The sequence below is a fragment of the Bos taurus genome, chromosome 3 (genome assembly GCF_002263795.3).
Source record: "Bos taurus isolate L1 Dominette 01449 registration number 42190680 breed Hereford chromosome 3, ARS-UCD2.0, whole genome shotgun sequence".
Classification (NCBI taxonomy): Eukaryota; Metazoa; Chordata; class Mammalia; order Artiodactyla; family Bovidae; genus Bos; species Bos taurus.
This window is the reverse complement of record NC_037330.1, coordinates 33,350,593-33,373,055: the sequence shown is the minus strand read 5'-3', so window position 1 is coordinate 33,373,055 and position 22,463 is coordinate 33,350,593. Positions and strand designations below refer to the sequence as shown.

Genomic DNA, 22,463 nt, shown 5'->3' with positions numbered 1-22,463 from the left:
GGTGAACAAGACACCACACTGTTACTTTCCTTGAGAAGCTCACAGTCGATGGAGAGCTGGCCAGAAAAGCAAGTGGAAGCAGTAATGTGGTAGAGACAGACATCTGGAGGGCCTCACAGGGCCCATTCCTCCCAGCCAGTGCCCTCCTACTGGGGAAGGGGCAAGGCGAGGGGAGCCTTCAGTTGTTGAGGGGAAGGCAGGGGGCTCCAGCATCAGGAATAAGGGCTCCTGGAGCGCATGCTTTGTGCTCACAGCAGGGATGAGCCAGTGCCGAGGCTGTTCTCCCCCTGCTGGATACAGGAAATGCCCAGTTCCTGAGGATGCTGGGCTCCATTCCTGTCTGGGGCTGCAGAGGGTCTGTGCATTGGGGTTATAATTCAGGCTGATGTGTAAAGGATTGGGAGTGCCTGGGGCTAAAGATTGAATGGCTGTAATAAGAAGCATTTCCTGATGCTGGATTGAGACTGGAAGCTGAGACTGAAGGGCATGCTAGCTAGGGCTCTCCTCTCTGGGTCTGGTGTCTGAGCCCCTGGCAGGATCAAGATTTAGGGCTTCTCTAGGTGGGACCCACAGGAGCGGAGAGGAGCCTTAGCAAAGGGAGACCAAGCCTAGCTCCTCTCAAGATTCCAAGTGGGTCCACTTCCCTTTTCCTTTTCTAAAAGGGTGAATTAGAGCCCCCAACCTGGCCTTGACTAGGCTGAGGAGTAAGGCTGCCTCTGGAGTGAGACTGGGGGCAGGGGCGTCTAGAGACCTGGGGGCTGTGTCTTGGGGTGAGACGCCTAGGGTGTGGAGGAGGAGGAGGGGAGGATGGGAGGACGGCTAATGGGAAGCAGGTGGAAGGGCTGCCCGAGTCCCAGCCAGGGGACAGGCCGGCTGGGATGGCCCAGTCAGTGGGAGAACCCGTCAACTCACAGATAATCCCAGGGAACAGGCTCTGGGATGCCCATTCATATTCATTATGTGTGAAGTGGGCGGTTGTAAAGTTAGCTTTCTCTTCATTTGGCTGTCACTAGACAGAAAAATATGAGCTGTGGGCAGATGCCCCTGGATGGGGGCCAGCAGCTGGTCTCCGGCCTCCCTGTGCCCTCCCCCACCAGGGCCTCCCTCCCGCAAAGGGCCCGCTGCAGCCCTGCCCGCCTCTCCCGCCCTTGCTGCGTTGATCTCCGACTCGACTTTGTGTTCTTCACTTTCTCTTTCCCACTTCTGTTTCCTTTGCTCTCACAGATTCCTTCCTCTTCCCTCTTTCTGAGCTGTGAGAGAGAGGGCGTTGTGGTTTTTCTTGACCACCGCTCTATGTCTGGCAGCCAGCATAAGACGTGGCTCAAGTGGGCACTCAGTCTCTGGAGAACTAATCTTTCTCTTTGCATCATCTTCTGTGAGACAGTCCAAAATCTTGCTGGCTACTCCTTAGATGAAGAAGCGTATAGTGCAGTGCTCTTAACCCTGGAAGTAGAAGGGTGGGTTTGCTTCCCAGTTCATCTTTGACCAGCTGGGGGAAGGTGGTGCTGCTCATCAGTGGTGGCTGGAACTGCTTCTCCCTACTGCCCAGGCTCTTCCCTTCCTGATGGACATGGGCTCAGGACACCTGGACCTCAGAAGCCAGGCCCTCAGGGAAGAGAAGGAAGACACTGGGGTCCTCGGGCGGGGGGTGGTGGAGCCTTGTCACTGACTAGGCAGATCCATCCATCCGATGGATCTGCGCCCTCCTCGGGAAGAAGCACAGTGCTGGCCACTGGAGTCTTTGTGTGCTTGGGTTTCTCCGCGCCTGGAGGAGGCCCAGGATGGGGGTAGCTGGGCTGCTAGCTGAGGCCAAGCTGCTCTGAGCAATGTGGTTGTGTTTACTGGGAGGGTGGGAGGGCCGGGCCTGCTTTTTTCCTGCCTTCCAGGAAGATAAGGCAGAAAGCGGGGATGAAGGATAGAATGGGTAATACTCTGAAACCACAAGAAAGGGTCCTGGCTTTCGTCTCTGCCCTACAGTTCAGACATGCTCCTGGGGCATCTGGGAGCAGGGAATGGCCCCACCCCCACTACTCTGGGGTCCCTGCTCAGGGAAGCTCAGAACCCTCAGTGGGCTCCCCAGACTTCCATCTCCCCTCCAGTGTCAGTTCACCCACAAGCTGTTTCAGCTCTCTCACTCCCCTTCGGACCCCTAGTTTTCCCTTCCAGGTGAGCCCAGCAACCCTAGAGCCAGGCTTTTCCCCTTGCTTTCCTGTACCAGCTAAAGCCACAGGGACCCTGGGCAGGTGACATGACATGCATGGGCCTTGAGGGCTGGCTGCAGGTTCATCTTCCCCTACCCTCTAGGATCCCTGCCTGGACCCCAGGCACAGATCAGCCCTAGAGCAACCAAGTGCCAAACCCTGGGCATACACAATCACCTGGTATAAAAAATACTGCCACCTTTATTATTATGCTGGGCAGCACATTTTTTTTTTTTTTTACAAAAGTATCTTTACAAAAGTGGGGTTTGGAATCTCAAGGGCTGAGTCTGGGGAAATCTGTTTTATTCTTACCAACATCCAATGAGTAAACCAAGGGAACCTATGATCTCCACAGCATTTCTCTGGCCTGATCTCATGGAAGAGAATTCAAATACTGGTAGAACTTTTGGTAGAACTTCTGCCCCTTGGAAGGGGAAGAGGACTCCACAGCATGTTGCAGGAGGGGGCATAGGCCACGAGGAGAGGAACAGGGGAGAAGGGGCGCCTTCTACGCTGACCTCCAGTTTCCAGGCCTTTGTCAGCACCAGACACTGGGTGCACACCCCCTGTGGTGGCAGGCCATCTGCGCGGTTGTACAAGACTCTGGTTTCCTCTAAGTGGCAGGAACGCCTAGTTCAACCTGTTTCATCCTCCCATTTTCCTGCATTCCCTGAATGAGGCGCCAGTTGTTTCAGCTGGAGGATTGACAGTTTGAAGGAAGTCTGAAGGAAGCAGGGCAGTATCTTTTTCCCTCCTGCCCAGAGTTTGGGGGAGGGGACCCAGTGTGTGGTAGGAAGAGTCCTACCTGCTTTGAAGCCCCCTTTCTCCTGGGCAGCCTTGCCTTATTCTAACTGGAAAGATTCTGTAGCTCGTTCCCTGCGGAAGCCTGAGGGTCCCAGCTGCTCTGCCGGGGCCTCCAGGAAACTTCTGGGCTTGGAGGCAGAGGTGCGCCCCCTCTGGCATCCAGGCCGCGGTGGGGTAGGAGCAGCTGGGAGCAGAAACAGGGTTGGGCAGCTCAAGTCTGCGTGTCCACGAGACAGATCATGTGGTCCAGTTCAGCAGGCTGGGCGGCTCCTTGGGCTTCACCCTGAGTGAGATGAGGCTTGGAGACTTATAGTCGCCATCCGGAGAAGGCTCAAAGCTGTGGCCCCCTAGGGCGGGGGAGAAGCCATGGATGGAGTAGATGCCAGGGTGGGCTCCAGGAGAGGTTGGCACCCCCATGAAGCCAGCCACATTCCCATGAGGGTGGGAGTATGGAGACATGCATGGGGAGGGGACGCCCTCTGGACTCACAAGGCAAGGACCCCCGGGGCTCCCAGACCCTGAACTGGGCCACAGGGAGTTCTGTAGCTGAAAAGAGAGAAGAAGCAAGCCCATGAATCAGAAGGCCCAGGGCCTCCCTCACCTAGAGACTCTTCTCTTGGCCTTAGGGCTCCAGAAGCTTTGGAGAGAGCTTCCTCTTGGCCCAGGTCTAGAACCTACCCCCCAACTCTCACAGTGACATCTCAGAAGGCCCCTGCCGTTACTTCTCAACTGAGCTTTCCAACTGCTCTACATACATCCGTGAGGCTGGTCAAAGCCCATCTTGCAGAGAAAGAAGTGATTCACCCACAGTCACATGGAGCCCTAAGGCTGCTCCTGCTCTCCCTGGGGCCACAGCTTACACTCTGGCTGGCTTTCCCACAGAACTGCCAGGCCCTGAGTCTGGGTGGGGAGGGGTCTCACCTGGGGATGGCTGTCGGTTCGGGGAAGCATGGAGATGTCATAGGCAGATGTGAAGGGGTTCCGCCCCTCCTGGATCTTCCCATAACGCTCACGCTTCCGCCACTTGGCTCTGCGGTTCTGAAACCAGACCTGGGGACAGGTTGGGAGAAGGTTGACGAGGTGACAAAGCAGCCACGAGGCATGGAGCCCACTGGGTAGAGAGTTGATGGCTGTATCCTCCTGTGGGTGGTGGGGAGCTGGCTCCAGGCTGGTGACTCTGAATTGCAGGAACTTATAAATTCACGTCATTCTCAGGGCCTGGGATGGGGCCTAAAAGAAGCCCAAGCCCAGAGAGGGTTTACTGGCCCTGTGGGCCCTCCCCTACCCCGCAGGCTGAGTCATACTGGTTCTCCAGTCTGGCTGTGTCTGGTAAGGGTAGTGTTGGGGTCTGTGGCCTCAGAGCCCCGGGGCGAGTATGCGTGTTGGGCTTCTAGTCTTATCTCTTCCCCAATGTCCGCACCTGAGAAATGCAGTAAGGTAACCTGAAGGCCACAGCCTAAAGCCCAGCTCCTTAACACGGTCCCTTGGCACTGACCCCTGCCCCTCCCTACAGCCTCATCTCCTGTCGGGCAACAACACTCAGTTCTTCCTAGCAGCCTCTCACCCCAGCTGCCGTCTCAAACACTGCTGTCTCGCTCCTCCTGCCTTTGCCTAGGTTTTTCCAGCTTGCGCTACCCGTCCCCCCACACATACATGTGAGCTGGGCACCCTCTACTAGACTTCCTGAAAAACCCAGCAGAGCTCTCACGATACTCATCGCATCCTACTGCCACCATCGGTCTTGGAAACTCTTCCCCACTCATTACTGAGCTGGGAGGTGAGGGGGGCACATCTGTGTGCTGCCCACGTAGCTGGGCTGGATTTGTCACCTGGTTATGTCCTGTGTGTGCCGGTGCACGTGTCAAGCTCTAGGCTAGATATCGGCACTATCAAAACCAAACCAAACACATTCTCCTGCTTTCCAGGGATTCGGCTGGGAGCCACAACAAAAGGAGCTGCATGTGTGTATAAGCAACCCTATCTGAGTCCCTCACTGCCCACCCCCTCTCACACAGAAGGGAAGGCCCGATAGTTAAGAAGTTGGGCGTACTCCTGGCCCTTAACCCAGGGTTGCAGATCCCAGAGCAGGCCTGGGTCAAGGCTAGGGAGGGCCCACTACCGGTTCCTCCTTGATCCTTAATTTGCTCTCCCTCCCCTGCAGTCCATGGGGTTGCAAAGAGTTGGACACGACTGAGCAACTGAGCAACAACGACCTCTGCAGACAGATGGAGGAGCCTGGATTTGCTGATCACTTTTCTTGTAATTCTTCCGTCACCACCCGCTCTCCCCTGAGCTCTGAACCTGCCCCCTGCACTGTCCCATGGGTGGTCGCCTTACTCCTCCCACCGAGGTGGGGTCTATGGGTGGTGTCAATGCTCCTGTCAAGCATCCCTGGTCTTGGGCCTCAGGCATCATGGAAGCTTCTGGACTAGGTCTGGGCCATCCCTCCACCCCTTTAGGGTTGAAAAGGCCTAGAAGGGCAGTGAGGAAAGTGTGTACTGCCTCCCCAAAGCAGTTCCATGGGGGTAGCTATTCAGAGCATCCCCCCGCCACAATCCCCACTGAGGCTTGCTGGGCTGTCTGGAAATGTGACATTTGGACTTCCACAGCTTATGTGATCTGGAATTATCTCGAAAGCTGGGCCTCTTACCCTGATGGTCCCATGCCCTGAGGAGCCCTGGGAACAGTTCTCAGTCTGCTTTGGGGGCTACCTGGTAGGAACATGGAAGCAGGAAGACCCAGCAGAGTAGAGTCCTATGTTGAATTCAACTGAAGGGCATTCTCTGCTAGGCTGCAGCTGGCCTCTTTATAGACTGACTGCTCGTTCCCATATTCCCTTAGAGCCTCTGGAGGGGCCCCCACCCAGGCTGTGATAAGCATGAGCTCTGCCCTGGGTCCACTGGGACAGGGACTCTCCTTTGTTTAGAGGTCACCTCCTCACCTTTCCCAAGAAGCCCAAACCCAACCCTTCTCCTAGGGCCTCCAGCTTGGCATCAGGGAGCCTGCTGTGTCTCAAGCAGGTTCAGAGCAAGGCAGCAATGACCATCTTCCTCTTGGGCCAGACTCGTATGGAAGCCCCCTTTTCTGTCCCCACCTCCTGCTCGCCACCTTCGTGTTCCTTCTCACTCCCAGCAAGCCTTGGACATGGATTCCCTTCCTTTCTCTCTTTCCCAGCATCCCTCTGTCCTCCCGCCCCATCCACACAGGCTGGGCTCCCCACCCAAGTGAAGCTGGCGACAGCTCCATCCAGCCCCAGGGCCTGATTTCTGTTGGGAAGAGTTTGTTGTTGTGGGCAGGGGCTTCCCGCCAGGCTCTCCCAGCCACGGTCTGGGAATTGGCAACACTGAGGTCACTGGCTCAGGCTGGCTTTAAGCACCAATGATCCTGAGACCCCTGGCAGGGACCCTCCCCATTCTGGGCAGCTACCCTGGGAGCGGCCCTGAGACGTGTTTAGCATTTCACATCTAAAATGCTGTCACACCTGTGATCCTCCAAGATACTCCTCATGTGGTAGTACTATCATTCTCCTTTCCTAAATTGGGAAACCAAGACTGTGACATGCCCCAAGTCACCTGGTCAGCTAGTAAGTGGCAAAGTTAGGACACCCACACAGGTCTTCTGACTCCAGGAGGCTGTCACCCTCATCCCATACAGGAGCCTCAACTTGGACTGCAAGCCTGTGGCTGCAGCTGAGCTGGGCGTGGAGGGGAGCCCGGGAGGGCTGACAGGGCAAGGGAAGGGCAACGCTGTGGTGCCAGCATCCACCTCTCCTGGCCCCCCTATGGCCTGGCTCACGGTCTGGGTGGTCAAGGCAGCCAGGGAGCCCTGTGGCCAAGGTGCCCTCACCTGTACTCGGGCCTCGGTCAGGTCCGTGCGCACAGCCAGCTGTTCCCGGGCATATACATCAGGGTAGTGGGTTTTCTGGAAGACTTTCTCCAGTTCCTCCAGCTGGAACGTGCTGAAGGTTGTGCGGTTCCGGCGCTTCTTGCTCTTATTCTTGGCCAGCTCCATGGAGTCAGGGAGTCCCGGGGACAGAGGGACACGCAGGCTGGCCAGGCAGGGGCCTGGGGAGCCTGGCAAATTAGAGGTCCCGTCTCGGGGGCCCCCTCGGCAGTCCAGGGGTAGCTGGGGGAAGCTGGCAGCTTTGGAGGCCTTCTCCTCAGCTGCAATGGAAAACACAAAAAGGAGGATGGAAACCGAACCAGGGGGTTTTGTGGGTGGAATGGAGGGAGGGGGAAGAACGTTGACGCTTCAGTCCCCGCCTCCCCCTTCCTTTTTCCTCCGTCCTCCCAGCAGCCACCCTTCAAGGGAGCCTGGCATTCGGAGGCCTGCCTGCTGAGCCTACAGCTGGGGAGGGGGCCCTGGGGAACCATGTGCTCTGTGGTCTGGGCGGATCTGCTGGGGCCGGAGGAGGGTTCATTTCGGGGAAGTGCTCTGTGGTGGCGCATCCCACAGAGTGTGGAGGTGCCAGGATTGATGCCACAGCAGGACCAAGCCCAGGGGTGGGAGGAGAGGGTAGGGATGCCCCCTGCTCCTGCCTCCTTAGCCCTGACTGCAGGCCTTGGCTCCTGTACCCTCATGCCCAGGTCTCTGCTCCAGGACCAGACAAGGACAAGGATGCCTTATTCTCTGAAACCCCAGTCTCAGGACAATGTCAAATCTTCATGTCCTGGTGTAGAAAGGGCAAAGAAGCTTCCAGAGGGATTGTCAGATTCTTCATTGATGTTTGGGCAAGCACTGAAGCCCCAGCATCAGACAGCAAGAGACAGGTGACAGGCTATACTCGGAGAAGGAGAGGTGGGGAACAGCGGGGAACAGCATAGCCTCAGAGCCCAGCATTCTCGCCATCGTCCATCCCCACTCCCTGGGAGTCTCTGACTCCCCCATTGCCCATGATTAACAAGCAGCCCCACTCTGACGTGCTCATCCTCATTTGGAAAGCTTGGTGGAGCTCCACCACGACAGGGCATGGTGAAAAATAGGTCACCCTGATCACCCCGCCCTCTCCCTCTGGCAAGGACCCCCAGCAGCGTCGCCATGAAATCTCTTCTCAACAGTCCTCTGGGATATCAGCAGCGACGCCACAGAGACGCCCAACTGATTCACACAGCCCCTTCCCTGGCGCCAGGCCCATCTCCAGTGGGGGCTTGGCCCCCAGGAAGCCTAGGAAGCTGGCACCAAGAGGCGGTTTCTTTCCTAGGACTTGGTGTTGGCTCACTAAAGTGGGGAGGGGCAGGAGAGAAAAGACTGAGAGATAGGATCAAAGAGATGGGTACTGGAGCTCTGGATCTGATGAGTCCCTGTCTCCTTGTGGAGGACAAGTTGGGTGAGGTTCACCCCTGCCCCTGCCCCCCATAGCTGGAAGGTGGTGAGTGACCTCCCAGGACTCCCCAGGCTGTGAAAAAAGCTATGCTTCATGAATGTCCTGGAGGCTGGGGAGAGTCAGGTAGGGCCTGCCCTTGGGCTAGGCCATAGTGACAGCCCAGACACTTCTTTCATGTTTCAGGTGGAGCACAGGTGGGGAAATTGCTTCAGTCCTTGACTTCTATTCCTGGGCAATACATTTGCTTATAGTGCTAGTTCCACCAGGTAGGACCTAAAGAAGGACGACTCAATGGTAGTTTGAACCAGATAATGTTAAGTGGTCAGGAAGACCAGGGAGACTGGGAGGGGCACCATACACACTGCAGGCTGGAGAGGGAGGGGTTTTGGTATCTCAGATTCAGAGGGAGGGATGGCTGGACTCCAGGCAGAAAAGGGTGAGGGTGGCTCAGGGATGGGGGTCAGAGGAGCTCTGATGTCCCTGCAGAGGGCTCCCCAAAGCTCCAGGTCTTGCTCAGCTCTCACCGGGCCCTCAGTGTCTGTCTCGACAGGATATGCCCAGATTGGAAGGGATCAGACCTGGGGCTCCAGGACTTGCCTTCTTGACCTTAAGCCACCCACCTACCAGGGATGAAAATGCAGCAAGCCTTCTTGGAATAGCTACCCCCAAAAGAGCCAAGCTGGCTGGCCTCTGCTGGCCTCCTGGGACTGCCCGTTCTGCAGCCCTCCCAGAGGACCACAGAACTTCTCCCCTCCTCAGTGCCATTGCCCTGAAACCTCCATCTGCCCAGAGGACTCCAGCGTGAGGCCAGAGAATTCCCTCTGTGGACAGGGGTTTGCCTCACAGAACACCAAGCAGCCTCCTGAGAAGCAAGGCCCAGAAGAGAAAAGAGGTGATGGGCTAAATGGAGGGCAATGGTCAAGGAAAGGCAGAGTGGGAACAGAGGCCAGTAGTCTGAATCTGAGCTTGTCATGGGAACGATGCACTGTAAGCCTGGAGTACATTCAAAGTGTTCATGGGCTCTGTACAGGAGTCACTTGTACCTATTGGGGCCACTGGGAGATTAAGGGGGTAGTGCTCCTGGAGCACTGGAGCCTGGAGCCCAGCACTGAGGTGCCAGGTGGCCTGCACAACCAGTCTGTCGGCCTGAACCACAAGAGTCAGGAAGAGCATCAGCAGAGCTCTGTTCCTCACTTCCTTCTCTCCAGTGCACTCCCCCATCCCGGGTCCTACTAGCGACTGACTGGAAGCCATGGCAGCTTGGAAGCCGCACAACTCGGGCTGCCTATAGGGAGCCGCCCTGTCCCCCATGGATGGCGTCCACGATGCCGCAGGACCAGCTAGCCGGCTTTCAGGCTTTCAGCTTTCGCCAGAAAGCTTATTCCCCGCGTGCCCCTGCGCAAGACACCCGCAGAGGTCTCTGAAGCCTGGGGTTCCCCAGCTCGGCTGAAGATCCGAAGCCGGTGTAGACCTACACGCCGTTTGGAAACACCCAGTGGGGCCTTGGGGCTCTCCTGAGAGGTTTCCAACCTTGCCCTAGTCTCAGCGGGGCTGACGACTGGGTACTCTTAAGTCCGAGGCCGGCCCAGGAAGCGCGGCCAGCAGGGTTAGCCGGCTCAGGGCCTCCGCGGCGGCGAGCGCATTTTGAGATCAAGAAGCCAAACTAGAGGACAGACTGGAAGGCCCCCGGCAAAACAGAGTGGTGGAGGGGGGCGGGGGGCGGGGGGGGGAAGGCCAGGCACTTCTCTGGCCCGCTGAGCAGCCACGCGCTGAGGGCGCGAAGGCTGCTGGCACTGCCCCGACACTACCGCGGTCCAGACCGGAGCTGCGCGCTCTCCGCAAACGGCGGCCACGGGCTGGAGAGGAGCGCGGTGCGCCGGCTTTAGAGCGCTCAACTAAGGGCCTTGCCGGGATCGCGCAAAAGAGGGGGCACAGCTGCGCGCTCATGGTCTAAACTGGAAACGCTTTGAGCTTGTTATTTTAAAAGCCGAGAAATTAGGCGGGTTCCCCCTTTTGACCAACATTTCCCACCAAGCAGACTGCACGGCCCGCGTCCCCCGGGCCGTCTCTCCCTAGCAGCCCGTCTCTATAGCAGGGACGCAAGCCACCCGCCCACCAGCCGAGTTCAGGCTAGGGCACTGGGGAGGCCACTGGCGGCCCGGGGCTCTACCCAGTTTCGGCTCGCATCCGCCGCGCCTCCATTTCGTTTGGTCTGTCCTCTGCTCAACCCGCATGGTTAGTTTCCTTCTCCTACTTGTGCCCATTTTGCTATTTTCTGCACTTTTAGGATGCTTCTTTTTCTTCATATTGTCTGCTGCTTCTCTTTTTGTCCGTTCCCCTCTTCTCCATTTACCCTCTTCCTTCGATCCTCCTCCGCTTTTTATTCGTTCGTTCTTCATTTATTTCTTTCCGTTTTGCCCAGTTCGCTGATCGCCTTTTACCTTTCTTTCTTTCCTCTCTCCACTATTGTTTTGTCGAATTTCCTCTTCCCTCTTTTTGGTTGTTTACACTTTTGTTTTTTTTTTTTTCCCCACGCATTTCGTTGTTGACACCGTCGCGGTCGCTAGAGTCCTCCTCGCCGCTCTTTCTGCTCCAGCGCTCTCAGCAGTTAGCTCGGCGCCAGGGTCGGTCGCAATCCCGGCTGTCCGTCCGTGATCCATCGTGCCCAGCAGGGAAGCTGAGCCGCAGGGTGCGTCATCCGAACGCGGCGCGTCGAGCCAGGCCAGGTACCTGTGTCCCGGGCGGTGCTCACGGCGCTGCGCGGCCGCCGCCGTCTGGCTGGGATCAGAGGAGCCAGGCCAACTGCTTCTCATTAAGTCCCAACTGTGGTTTTTATCAGGAGAGCCTCTTTCAAAGGGCACAGACACGAAGCTCCGCGGACTCGCTCATTTCCTCCACTGACCCCCACACACCTCCCTGCCCTCCCTTACACGTTCTCACAGCCCCGACTGGGCGAAGGCTGGAGCCGCCTGGCCACTCCGCAGAGGCCCGCGAGGCGCCAGCGGGGCGGAGGAGAGTTGGGAGGCGATCTCTAAGGATTCAGCTCCGGGCCTAAGCTTCGGGATGTGGCAGCAAAGATGAGGTGGGCGCGGGCACCGACACTTCCACAGGTCAGCCGGTGCAGTGGCAGCCGCGGGGTTGGGTTCAGGCCCCCTCAGGCGCGCTCTTTGGAGACCGCACGGTCCAACTGGCGTTAGCGCCCAGGGTATCAGCCCAGGAGCAGCCGGAGGCACCCAGGACTTAGGCCCACTCCCGACGGCCCCGCGGTGATCATCCAGCGCGAGGAAGCCAAGACTGCTAGAAGGGCGGCCATCGCCGTGCATACGACGGAGAGGCCAGGTTAGTCTGGGAAATAAGAACACAGTTATTCTGCACTGAGAATGGCCCGGGACTGCCTCACCAACCGTGGCCACTGTACCGAGCGCCTTAAGGCGCAGACAGCAGCGCCTCTCCCGGGGGAGGCCAGGCCGCAACCTCCCTCAGCTGAGTCCGGCTTGGCCACTGTAGATCGGGGCCGACCACAAAAGCCGCGGTTCTCTCCCCTCACTGGGGCCAAGAGTTAAGCCTGGCTCCTGGGCCTCGGTGTCAGTTCCCGCCCAACTCCGGCAAGGCAAGATCTCTGCTTCCCGGTTCCGGCCGTCTTCCGGCCCAACGGGGCCCGGGGCCGTCGCCACTCCAGTCTCCCTGGACCTCCCGCCTCCCTTTCCCGCCGCCAGAGGCACGCGTGGCTCTGCCTCCCCGCACGGCGCTAGCTTTCGCCCAGTGAGGACCAGCTCCGGTCCGGCTTCAGAGAGAGCCGTGCGGAGGGGCGAGAGAGGTAGAAAATTTCTGAAATAAGCAACCGGGAGAGGGAAGCGGGGAGGCCCCTGCGGGCCCGGGGTGTGAAGAGGGAGAGTGCCCCGCGCCGCGCGTTACCTTCCTCGGGGCTCTCGTAGAAGTGGCCGCCGTTGAGCGCCGGGCCGGGCCCGAGGTCCTGCAGGTACTTGGCGGGCGGCTTGGCCGGCTCCGGGAGGTAGGGCTCCAGGGGCCCGCAGGCCGGAAAGCGGGTCAGCCGCGGGCCGCGGGGTGGCGCGGGGTGCAGGTGAGACGCGGCGGCGGGGGTTCCCTGGGGGCCCGGAGGCTCGTCCCCGGCGGCCGCGTAGGGGCCAGGCCCGGGCCCCACGCCGAAAGGCGCGCAGCGCTCCGGGTCCATGCCGGCTCGGGGCGCACAGGCCGCCGGGGGCTCCGGGGCTCGCGCTGCCCGCGCGGCCTGTGAGCGCCCGCCAAGGGGGAGGGACCTGGACGCGGGGGCGCGGAGCCCCCGGGAGCGGCGCGGGCCGCGGGGGGTGGGGGGCGGGGGGGGCAGGGGAGGGGGCCGCACTCTGACTTAATGCTGGAACCATCCACGTCACGTGCAGCCCCGCGCGGGTTAACCCCTCGGAGCCCGGTAGCCCCCTGATTCACTCCAGTCCTGGTATCAGAAGCAGTGGGAGAAGGGGAGGAAGCCACCCCCGCTCTCGAGGGTAGAGTCCCTTTTGTCTGTGCATCTTGGCGAGTCCCTTGTTTAGAGCAGCACTGGCCCTGATATCTGGCCCGGAGGCTCTTGACTCTGAAAGGGTGAGACACTTCAGGGTAGAGACCCCCTCCAGGCCCAACAAATACTTTTAGGTCTGGTCTCCTGACTTTTAGCCTGGGATAATGGCCAAGGAACAGGTAGGGGCTGGGCTGGGACGTTTACTCTCTTTACTGGGAGTTGGAAAAACTTGGCCTTCAGCAAAAACACCTCCGTTATAGAGATCTCTTGTTTTCCTCCTGTCGAGGAGTCATTATTGTGTGGAAACAACTCTAATCTGGTAATGGGTGCTGGGGGCTGGGAGCTGGGTATGATAATTAGCTGTGAGGCCTTGAACTAGTCACTTACAGTTCTCATCTGGCTGTGGACATTGGACAGTCAGTCTTCTGAGTCTCTATATATTCCTGGTGAGTTTCAGAAGCAGAGGCAGGGGCAGAGAAGACAGCAGGGCTGCAGAGGCATCTCAGGACTGAACAGAGTCCAGCAGAGGTTACCTTGGGAGCAGGTGGAGGAGTTCCTAGAGGGTTTTGTGTTTGAACAACAGGCATGGAGTGAATGCCTTTTAATGGGCAAATAATCTGAAAGTGCCTAGAGACCGCCTGGAGAGGGGCTGTCTGCAGCTCAGACCTCGGGTGCTGTTGCCCCGGGCCTGCCACTTTAGAAGGACAAAGTAGGACCATGTCACCTAATAGCTGGGTCTCCCTAGCCAAAAGGAAACCCAGGACTAGGGCAGTAGCTTAGAATTTCTTAAAAGTGAAACAACCTCCACCTTACCTAAGATCTGGGAAGAAATACCTGTGGGCCGTAGGACCCCTGCTCACTTTTGTAGATTGAGGAGTCCCTAGTTCTGGGTCACACAGTATTTTATTTTCACTGCCTCCAGAGATTAGCAAGAAGGATGGGGAGTTGAACATCATTTGTATTTCATTTGAATTCTCAATTTTTAAAGGAATCCAAGGGGCCTGGTGTGAACACCTCCCTCTTCCGCTGGGGGCTTAGAGGGGGTTTCTTGGCTGTCCTCAGCCAGAGTTGGGCTGTAAATCAAGGGCAAACAGGAACCAGAAGCCTTGCATCTCACAAGCAGTCATTAAGCCATTATTAAACATACCATAACTTCTCTGAAGCCTTATTGGTTTAAACACCACATTGGAGGCATTATGGCCATTAGGGCCCCTAATCACAGACTGCAGACTGGAATAGTGAGATGGGAGCACCTGGAGCTGCTATTTCCAGCCAAGAGGGAGGCTTAGCTTGGAATTAAGCTTCCTCTTTGGCCTTACCAGGGGCATCCATTCTCTAGGATCCAGTGGATCCCAGCTCTGGGCAGCCAACTTGTATTGATCACTTTTGCCCATTCATAGGGGTTTTTCAATAGATATTGAGTTAGTAAATCAACTTAACCTCAATTTAGAAAATAATAGTTATTGGGTTAGAGCTGTAGATATTGTTGACTTTTTTCAGGAGCATGTTAATGTCAATTCAGGACACCTTTTCTGTTCAACAAAGTAGTCAAGTAGCTTACTGTGGAAGATGAAAGTATGACAGAAAAATATCATCAACAGTCTAAACAGGGCAGCCAAACTTAAGTGCCAAGTGTTTTGCCTCCAATGATAACCTTTCTGAACCTCAGTTTACTCATCATGAAAGTGGGCCCTACCCATGAACAAGGAAAATTTGAGGAACACTTATTTGATGGATGTGATGAACTGTGTTCATTTAAGAGATTTTTATTATCATTAAGAGATCCAGAAACTGCTGCCAGATTTCTGGGCTACATCACTGAATTGGTAGAAGGCTCCATGACCTCAGATGGAAGGTTCTATAATTGGGGGCTGAGCAGAGAGACCTAGGGACCCACCCTGTTTTCCAAACCCAGAAATTCCTTCTGCCTTTCTCCCCCTCTTTGAACAGAACCAATTTCCATGCTGAGATGGTGTTCCCAATTGAACCGAGGTGGCAGGAAATCCCAGATTCCATTTAAGGTGGGTCAGGTAGATAGGGTTGCCCCTCTGGCAGGGTTTTCTTCCAGGACCATGCAAAACAGTTCTTAAAGGGCCCCTTCCTGCCCCCTCTTAGACACCACTAGTGCACACTCATCTTTATCCATATGTGGTCTGGCCAGTTTGATGGGGCAGGAGCAGAGAAAAAACAAAAATGCAACCTCAGAGTTTCAAGGTTTTCTTTCTTAGGAGAGCTGAGAAATCATGAAGTATCATAGGGGACCTAATTTTACAAATAAAAACAATAGCTAACACAGGTAGCGTCATGTAGCATGCCAGGCACTGTCTAACGTATTCTCTGTCTATTGATTTACTTGACCCTCACAACAACCCCAGGAAGGAGACACAATTATTATCCGTATTATCAGAGAGAGACTGAGGCCACAGAAGGCTGCCATTTGTCCAATGTGGATATCAGTGGCAGATCAAAATTTTATGCTCAGGTCCATGGTTCCCACCAGCTATCTCATAGTTGTTCTTCAGCTAACATACCAAAACTGGAACCATTAGATGCACATCTCCTTCTCCCAAGGGAAGGTCAGGACTTCTTTTTTTTTAATGGATTTTTTTTTGGCTGCGCTGGGTCTTATTCACGGCACACAGGCTTTCTCTAGTTGCAGCGCACAGTCTTCTCTTGTGGCACGTGGGCTTCTCTAGTTGTGGTGCTCAGGCTCTGTAGTTGTCACATGTGGGCTAGTTGCCCTGCAGCACTTGGGATCTTAAGTCCCCCAACCAGAGATCAGACCTGCATCCCCTGCATTAGAACGTGGATTCTTAACCACTGGACCACCAGGGAGGTCTCAGAACTTCTTCCTGATGCAATTTGAGGCCAAAGTGGATGGGAACAGAGTTGGTCCAAGATGGAGCCATCCTGCTGCCTTTCTGATCACCAAATGACAGTTTATTGAGACTCGCCACGCCCAGCTGTGGTGGTTGGGACAGTTTAGGTGGAGGGGGGTTTCTGCTAAGCTGAGACCAAATGAAACAGCATCTAACACCTGAGAGGTTTTATGACCCACCAACACAGCCAGATGTGGGGCAGAGTTTTAAGAGAATTTGTGAGTTCATCAATCGTGCTGTTTAATAACCAGTTGAATTACAATAGCATTTTGTCACTGATAGAGTGTCCAGAGACTCAGTGAGATGAGCTGAAAGGATGATCCAGATAATTCTGGGTCCTATCGTTAAAAAAAGAAAGAAAAGAAAAATCACTCCACTTGCTGAGAAAAACTACTTTTAAAATGGACATGATGCTTACTGGCTGTTTCTAGGCAACTGTTTTACACTGGCTGATTGTTTCATTCATTGATTTAATAGGAGGACCTACTTTGTGACAGGCATTTGCTGGCAGTGGGATACAGCAGAGAGCAAGACAGACGTGACCCCTGCCACATGTCAACTTTGCTGGAATGGAAATGTCTCCTCCACAATGAAAAAAAAAAATCATTTGGATGTGAATCAAAATGGAATCTGGTCTCCAGAGCAGAACTCCTGGCCTCTAGCCTCAACTTTAAGGTTGGTTCTTGAATTGAACATTGGTCCCAACTTCAGCTTTCTTTCTCTTTTTGACTGCCCTGCGCCTATGCCGCACGAAGGTGAATGCGCCCCTTTATCTCCCAGGGGATGTCCAAGAGCAGTCAGAACAACAGGACAGATGGAACCTCAGATCTGACATTTCTTTGACATACAAAACTTCCTTCCAGACAGGAAAAACTCAGTTGCTTTTTCTTTTTTTTCTTTGAAGGCAAGACAGTCAATATTACTCTTGTCCTGTTTAGACTTTGAAATCCTAAATTGATCCCTATGAAAATTCTGGGATGGGGAGCCCACGTAGATTGTTTCTCATTAGTGACTTTCTTCCTGGAAGGTCAGACTAAGGAATGGTAAATAAACCTTTAGATCCGGTACTTCCCCCTCACCCATGATATTTTAAAAAAAGAAAAGAAGTGGGGTGGGGGAAGCAGCAGCTTTGTGCTGTAGATATCCAGGATCCTTGGCTGTCGTTCTGACAACCCAAGCTGAAGTCTATGCTTTGGGATAAAATTTCTGGAAAGTTAGGGAGCTACTTTTTTCTCTTCTATTGATTTGATCTCTTTCAATGGGAGAACTCAAGTTTCATCCCCAGAAGAAGGAGGGGAGTGAGTCTGTAGTTCAGCTTTTCTGGAATGAATGAGTTCACAGAGATGTTTCTTGAGCCTGAGTCCCCCCCACCCCAAACTTGTATTTCTCTGCTCATTTTCTCCACCCACCCTCCTCGGGTCGGGCTAGTATGGGGGCAGGGGCCAGAGAGGCAGAGCTTCATCTGGGATGTGGCAGTGCCCTGCAGGCCAGGTTTGCCCTGACATCTGCCTTGGTGTTACAGTAAATGTGTTCTGTGGCAAGTGCTGGCTTGGACCAAGAGAAGTCATTTTGTGGGAGAGTTTTTCATGAACTCTTTCTTGGTGTGAAACAGAAGGGGGCTGGTTTAGACCTCTTGGCAGACTTTGATCAATTGATTTTATTCATTTGTTTGTTCATCAGGCATTTATTGAATGCCTGCCATGTGCCAGAGAGGGGGGGGCCACGCAGTGGGAATAGACTCAGAGATGCAGACTGTTTATTCTCAGGGCTTTTCTACTCTAGCAGGAGAGACACAGAGCAACAGGCAGGTATCCAGCAGGGCATGTTGTTCTGAGGCAAGAAAGCACAGGGGGCTGTAGGGGCCATGAGATGGGCACCGCCTTGGGCTGGAGGCAGCTGCCATGGAACACTTCCAGGATGAATCTCGAAAGTTGAATGAGGGTCAGCCAGAGGAAGGTGTATGGAGGTGGCAGGGAGGGAAGGCATTCCAGAAAGACAGCCCAGAGGTGAGAAAGAGGAAGCCAAGTTTGGGGAACTTAGATTTGTTGAATATTGCTGGAGCCTAGGCAAGAAGAGAGTTTGGGGAAGGGTGGGAGGAAGACAGACAAAGGTGGAGAAGTCCACAGGAGTCAAGGGAAGCTCTAGGGGGAAGCTCACAGGTGTCCACCCCCAGCATCTGCCAAGCCCAGCTCCAAGCACTGGATTTGCTAGTGGGAGCCATGGAGGGGGGAGCCTCAGGCCTGAGAAGTCTCCCTAGGCTAAGTGGGAAGCCACACCCAGAGGGCGGATATGAAGAAAACAGGAAAACAACTGCAACAAAAAGCACATCTGCTCGCCCGAGCCATGAGGTGGAGAGCTGCGCGCAGGAGCTGTGGGATGTGGGCGGGCGGGTGGTCTGCAGGGCCTCTCGGGGCCAGGCTCTTACCGGGAATGCTGGTCAGGGCACCTCTTGAACTCATTTCAGCAGGAAATCCATTGGTTCCAGAGTGTAGATTCCAGATTTGTTATTTTACAGGGCTAACAAGTATGTAATTATCACATTTGGGGCCCTTCAAAGGAAATGCAAACACACACCACTGAACCCCCTTAGAAACGTGCGTGGGACCCACCCCAGGGTTCTGGATGGAGCTCACCACCATGTCGCACAGAAGTACACTCCAGCCCAGAGTCTCCTCCTTTGTTGGCGGAAGAGAATACGAAGACAGGGCCTAAACCTCATAAGAGACTGGGAGAAAAGCAAGTGAAGAGGGTGGAAGGGCTCTACCGGCCTCTTCTGAAGTCTCTTGAGAAGCAGAGGGAGCGGGATGGATTGTAATAGTAGGACCCACCACTCATAGGTCACCTACAATGTTCTGGTCAAACACCATCTCATATCTTCTTTATTATGTTATAAGGTGGATATTAATATTCCCATTTTACAGAATGGAGAAGCTGAGATTGGTTTATATATTAGTTATCTAAGGCTGCATAAGAAATCACCCCAAAACTTAGTGGCTTAAAATAGCAATAGTCGGTGATTGTGGGTCAGAGATTCAGGAGCACCTTGGCTGAATGGTCTGTCTTAGGGGTACCTCAGGACCCCAAATCAGACAGTGGTCATTCTATGGAGGATTTGCTTCCAAGGTGGCCCTCTCACATCACTGGCAGATTGGTGTTGACTGTTCATGAAGGCCTGAATTCTTCCCCAAGTGGGCCTTTTCATGGAGCTGCTGCAAGCAGCCCTCAAAACCTGGCAGCTGGCTTGTCCCACAGAGAATGAGCCAAAAGACCAAGGTGGAAACTGAGGTGCTATTTATGACCCAGCCTCAGAACTCACACAGCATTACTGCTGCCATATTTTACTGGGCACACAAGTCAGTCCTGAGTTTGTATAGGAGAGAATTCCACCATGTGGCTCCTTGGCCACTGTTGGGGCTGCACCCATGGGTTAAAAAGGGGACCTGATGAGGGGTGGGGGTATTATATTACTTATGGCTGATTAGCATTTTTGTATGGCAGAAACCGGACTTCCCTCGTGGCTCAGACAGTAAAGCGTCTGCCTACAATGTGGGAGACCTGGTTTCAATCCCTGGGTGGGGAAGATCCCCTGGAGAAGGAAATGGCAACCCACTCCAGTATTCTTGCCTGAAAAATCCCATGGATGGAGGAGTCTGGTAGGCTACAGTCCATGGGGTCGCAAAGAGTCGGACATGACTGAGTGACTTCACTTTTACTTTCATGGCAGAAACTAACACAACATTCTAAAGCAATTATCTTCTAATTTAAAAAAAAGAAGGGGACCTGAAGGGGCATGACAGGGTGCCTGGAAAGCAAGTGGCAAAGCCCACTGGGCAGAGAGAGCCACATTGCCTGTCCTGAGGGAGACAGGGGAGATCCCCAAATGGGGCAATACATGTTTTGTGTACCCCAAGTGTTCAGCTGTCACAGCAGGTAAACTCCTAGGGGGCTCACTCAGTACAGTGAGCTGATCTCAGGCTCCATGGGGGCTCTTTGTTCACATGGGTGAAGGAAGGAAGCAGACTCACCTTTAACATGAGAGGAGAATTCACTTTCCCTGTTTGCCTTGCTGTCAGTTGGGCAGAGGAACTCTGGTCTTATACCTTGCGCTGAGTGACAGGGAGAAAGATGGTGTTGAGAGCCGATTGTGAGGTAGGTCTGAACCAGGGAGGTCTACATTTTAAAATTTCATATAATCTTCTCCAGAGGTAGCTATTATTATTTCTACTTCACAGATGAGACTACAAAACTCACAGAAATGAAGTAAGTTGGCCAAGGTGTCACATACTTCCTAAATGACAGAACCAAGCAGGTAGCCTGGTCAGCCTGTACCATCTCCAACAGGTGTGCTACCTGAGTCTTGGCAGACAGGCCAGGGCTGCATCTGCCCCCAGCCACTCTGAATCTGAGTGTTCAGTGAGGCAGATACTGTGCTGGGCACAAGTGCGGGATGCAGATGCACCCCCACTCCAAGCCTGGGTAGATCCTTCTTATGGAATTTTTTCTCCTGGGGAGACAAGATTTGGACACATGAACAATATTCAGTCCTCCAAGATGACCACTAAGGGTGAGCCAGGTTGAGGAACAGATGTAGCAGGGAGGGGCTGGTGCCCTCTGAGGCCACTTCCAGGTGCAGAAGGACGCCACTGGGCAGTCATGAGCACATAAGCACTGAGCCCTGGACTCCCAACCGCACACCTTGAGAACCCGCACACAGGACCATTCCCCCCTTGCAGGGAATCCTGGGAGATCTCTGAGCAGCCTGAGAAAATGGGAGGGTCCGGGAAACTGTGGGCTGATGGAGAAGGGGCCACATAGCTGCTGAGTCTGGGTCAAGTGAGTAGGCATTTCCAGGCACAAGGAGCTCAGCTGCCCCCTGCAGGGGCTTTGTGAAGGAGTAATAGACGTGACAACACCTAGGCTGGGTGGGACCAGGTGGCACATGTGGAATACACAGCCTACTTCCTTTTGGGCAGCAGGGAGAGTATGGAGAGGCACTTGGAGCAGGGCCTGACCCATCGTAAGTGATCAGTGTGTTAATATTATTATTGTTGTTATTTAGTGGGAGAATGAGAGGTGTGCTTTAGGAATATAATTTTGGTAGCTTGAGCAGAATAAAAATAGTAATGGTGGTATCTGGCTCCCCAGGTGGCTCTAGTGGTAAAGAACCCACTTGCCAATGCAGGAGACGTAAGAGATGCAGGTTCGATCCCTGGGTTGGGAAGAGCCCCTGGAGGAGGAAATGGAAACCCACTCCAGTATTCTTGCCTGGAGAATCCCACGGACAGAGGAGCCCGGTAGTCTACAGTCCATAGGGTCACAAAGAGTCGGATTGAAGCGACTGAGCATGCATGCACAATGATGGTACCTAAAGTTTATTAAGCACTTATGATGGGCCACTTCTTTTTTTAAAAAAATATTTATTTATTTGGCTGCATCGGGTCTTAGTTGTGGCGTGCAGGCTCTTTCTTTGAGGTGCATAGACTCTCTAGTTGTGGCACTTAGGCTCCAGAGCATGGGCTCAATAGTTGTGGCACACGGGCTTAGTTGCTCCGTGGCATGTGGGATCTTTGTTCCCTGACCAGGGATTGAACCTGTGTCCCGTGTATTGTAAGGCAGATTCTTAACCACTGGACCACCAGGGAAGCCCTGGGCCAGTTATTTTAAGTACATTATCGAATTCTTTGTGAGGGAGGTAGCATTATTTCCCCAGGGACATGGGAGAAGGGGACAAGACAGTGTATAGGACAGTAGTCCAGGCACGAGGTATCAAAGATGTGACAGGATGTGGCCGAGGAAATGAAGAGAGACGGCTGAAAGTGAAAAGCCAAAGTGTTAGTCGCTCAGTCGTGTCTGACTTTGTGTGATCCCAGGGAGTATAGCCCGCCTGGCTCCTCTGTCCATGGGATTCTCCAGGCAAGAGTACTGGAGTGGGTAGCCATTCTTTTCTCCAGGGGATCTTCCTAACCGAGGGACTGAACCCAGGTCTCCTGCAATGCAGGCAGATTCTTTACCATCTGAACCACCATGGAGGAATGACTGAAGGGAAGAGGTATTAATATTTAGTGGGAAGGAATGACCAGACTTATTGCCACATTGGGGGTGGGGTGTATGATGACCTGCAGCCCAGAAAACAGGGGCTGCAGAGACCAGGCACAGAGGCATGGCTTCAGAGGACATTTTGAACCCTAAGCCAGATTTCCATCGTGAAAGGGGTTCTTCACTTAGCATATATTGTCAACTGTAAAGCCAGGGCATCTACAAAGTTCCTGTTGGAATTTGGGGAGATCCTTAAGAGGCAGAGCAGGGAGGGCACCAAGTGAACTTCCAGGCTCTGGAAGCCCATGATCAGTGCCATCCTGGTGACAGCACAGGGCATACCAGGTGCTGAGTGGGCCCTCTTGCTCTTCAGATAGCCCTGGCTGGAAGGCCTCAGGTAGGTGGGGGGCTATAGGTAGGGAGCCCAGCCCTGGAGTAGGCGTGATTTCTGGGAAGCCAGCAGGATGCTTGGAGTCTAGGGACAGGGGGAAGAGCAGCAAGGACCTCATTCTGAGTCAGCCTATGGGAGGTATGATACCTTTGTCCCTTTAAGTGGGTGGAGAGGGTCCGAGTCCTCAGCTGCAGGGGAGGTGTGTCCTTCCACAGAGCTCCCAAACTTTGGGATTGAGATGACAGCAATGATTTTAGCAGAAGCTTTGTCCTTTGGGGGTGAGGGTGCCATGGCAGGCCTGGGGAAGGGGCGACTG

The 22,463-nt window shown here is 54.4% G+C and overlaps 1 protein-coding gene and 1 long non-coding RNA gene across 2 annotated transcripts; both read right to left on the bottom strand.

Moving 5' to 3' along the window:
- Nucleotides 1-3,242: 3,242 nt before the first annotated feature.
- On the bottom strand, nucleotides 3,243-12,520 carry ALX3 (ALX homeobox 3). Its single transcript, NM_001192553.2, has 4 exons — nucleotides 12,244-12,520; nucleotides 6,852-7,168; nucleotides 3,927-4,055; nucleotides 3,243-3,551 (listed from the first exon to the last, which is right to left on the bottom strand). Exons 1-4 carry the CDS (start codon nucleotides 12,518-12,520, stop codon nucleotides 3,243-3,245), a joined length of 1,032 nt encoding a protein of 343 aa, NP_001179482.2.
- Nucleotides 12,521-14,872: 2,352 nt separating this feature from the next.
- On the bottom strand, nucleotides 14,873-19,946 carry LOC132344863 (uncharacterized). The gene is made up of 3 exons (XR_009493902.1): nucleotides 19,746-19,946; nucleotides 18,146-18,269; nucleotides 14,873-16,058 (listed from the first exon to the last, which is right to left on the bottom strand). It is a non-coding gene; the product is annotated as an uncharacterized lncRNA (long non-coding RNA).
- Between the last annotated feature and the right edge of the window lie 2,517 nt (nucleotides 19,947-22,463).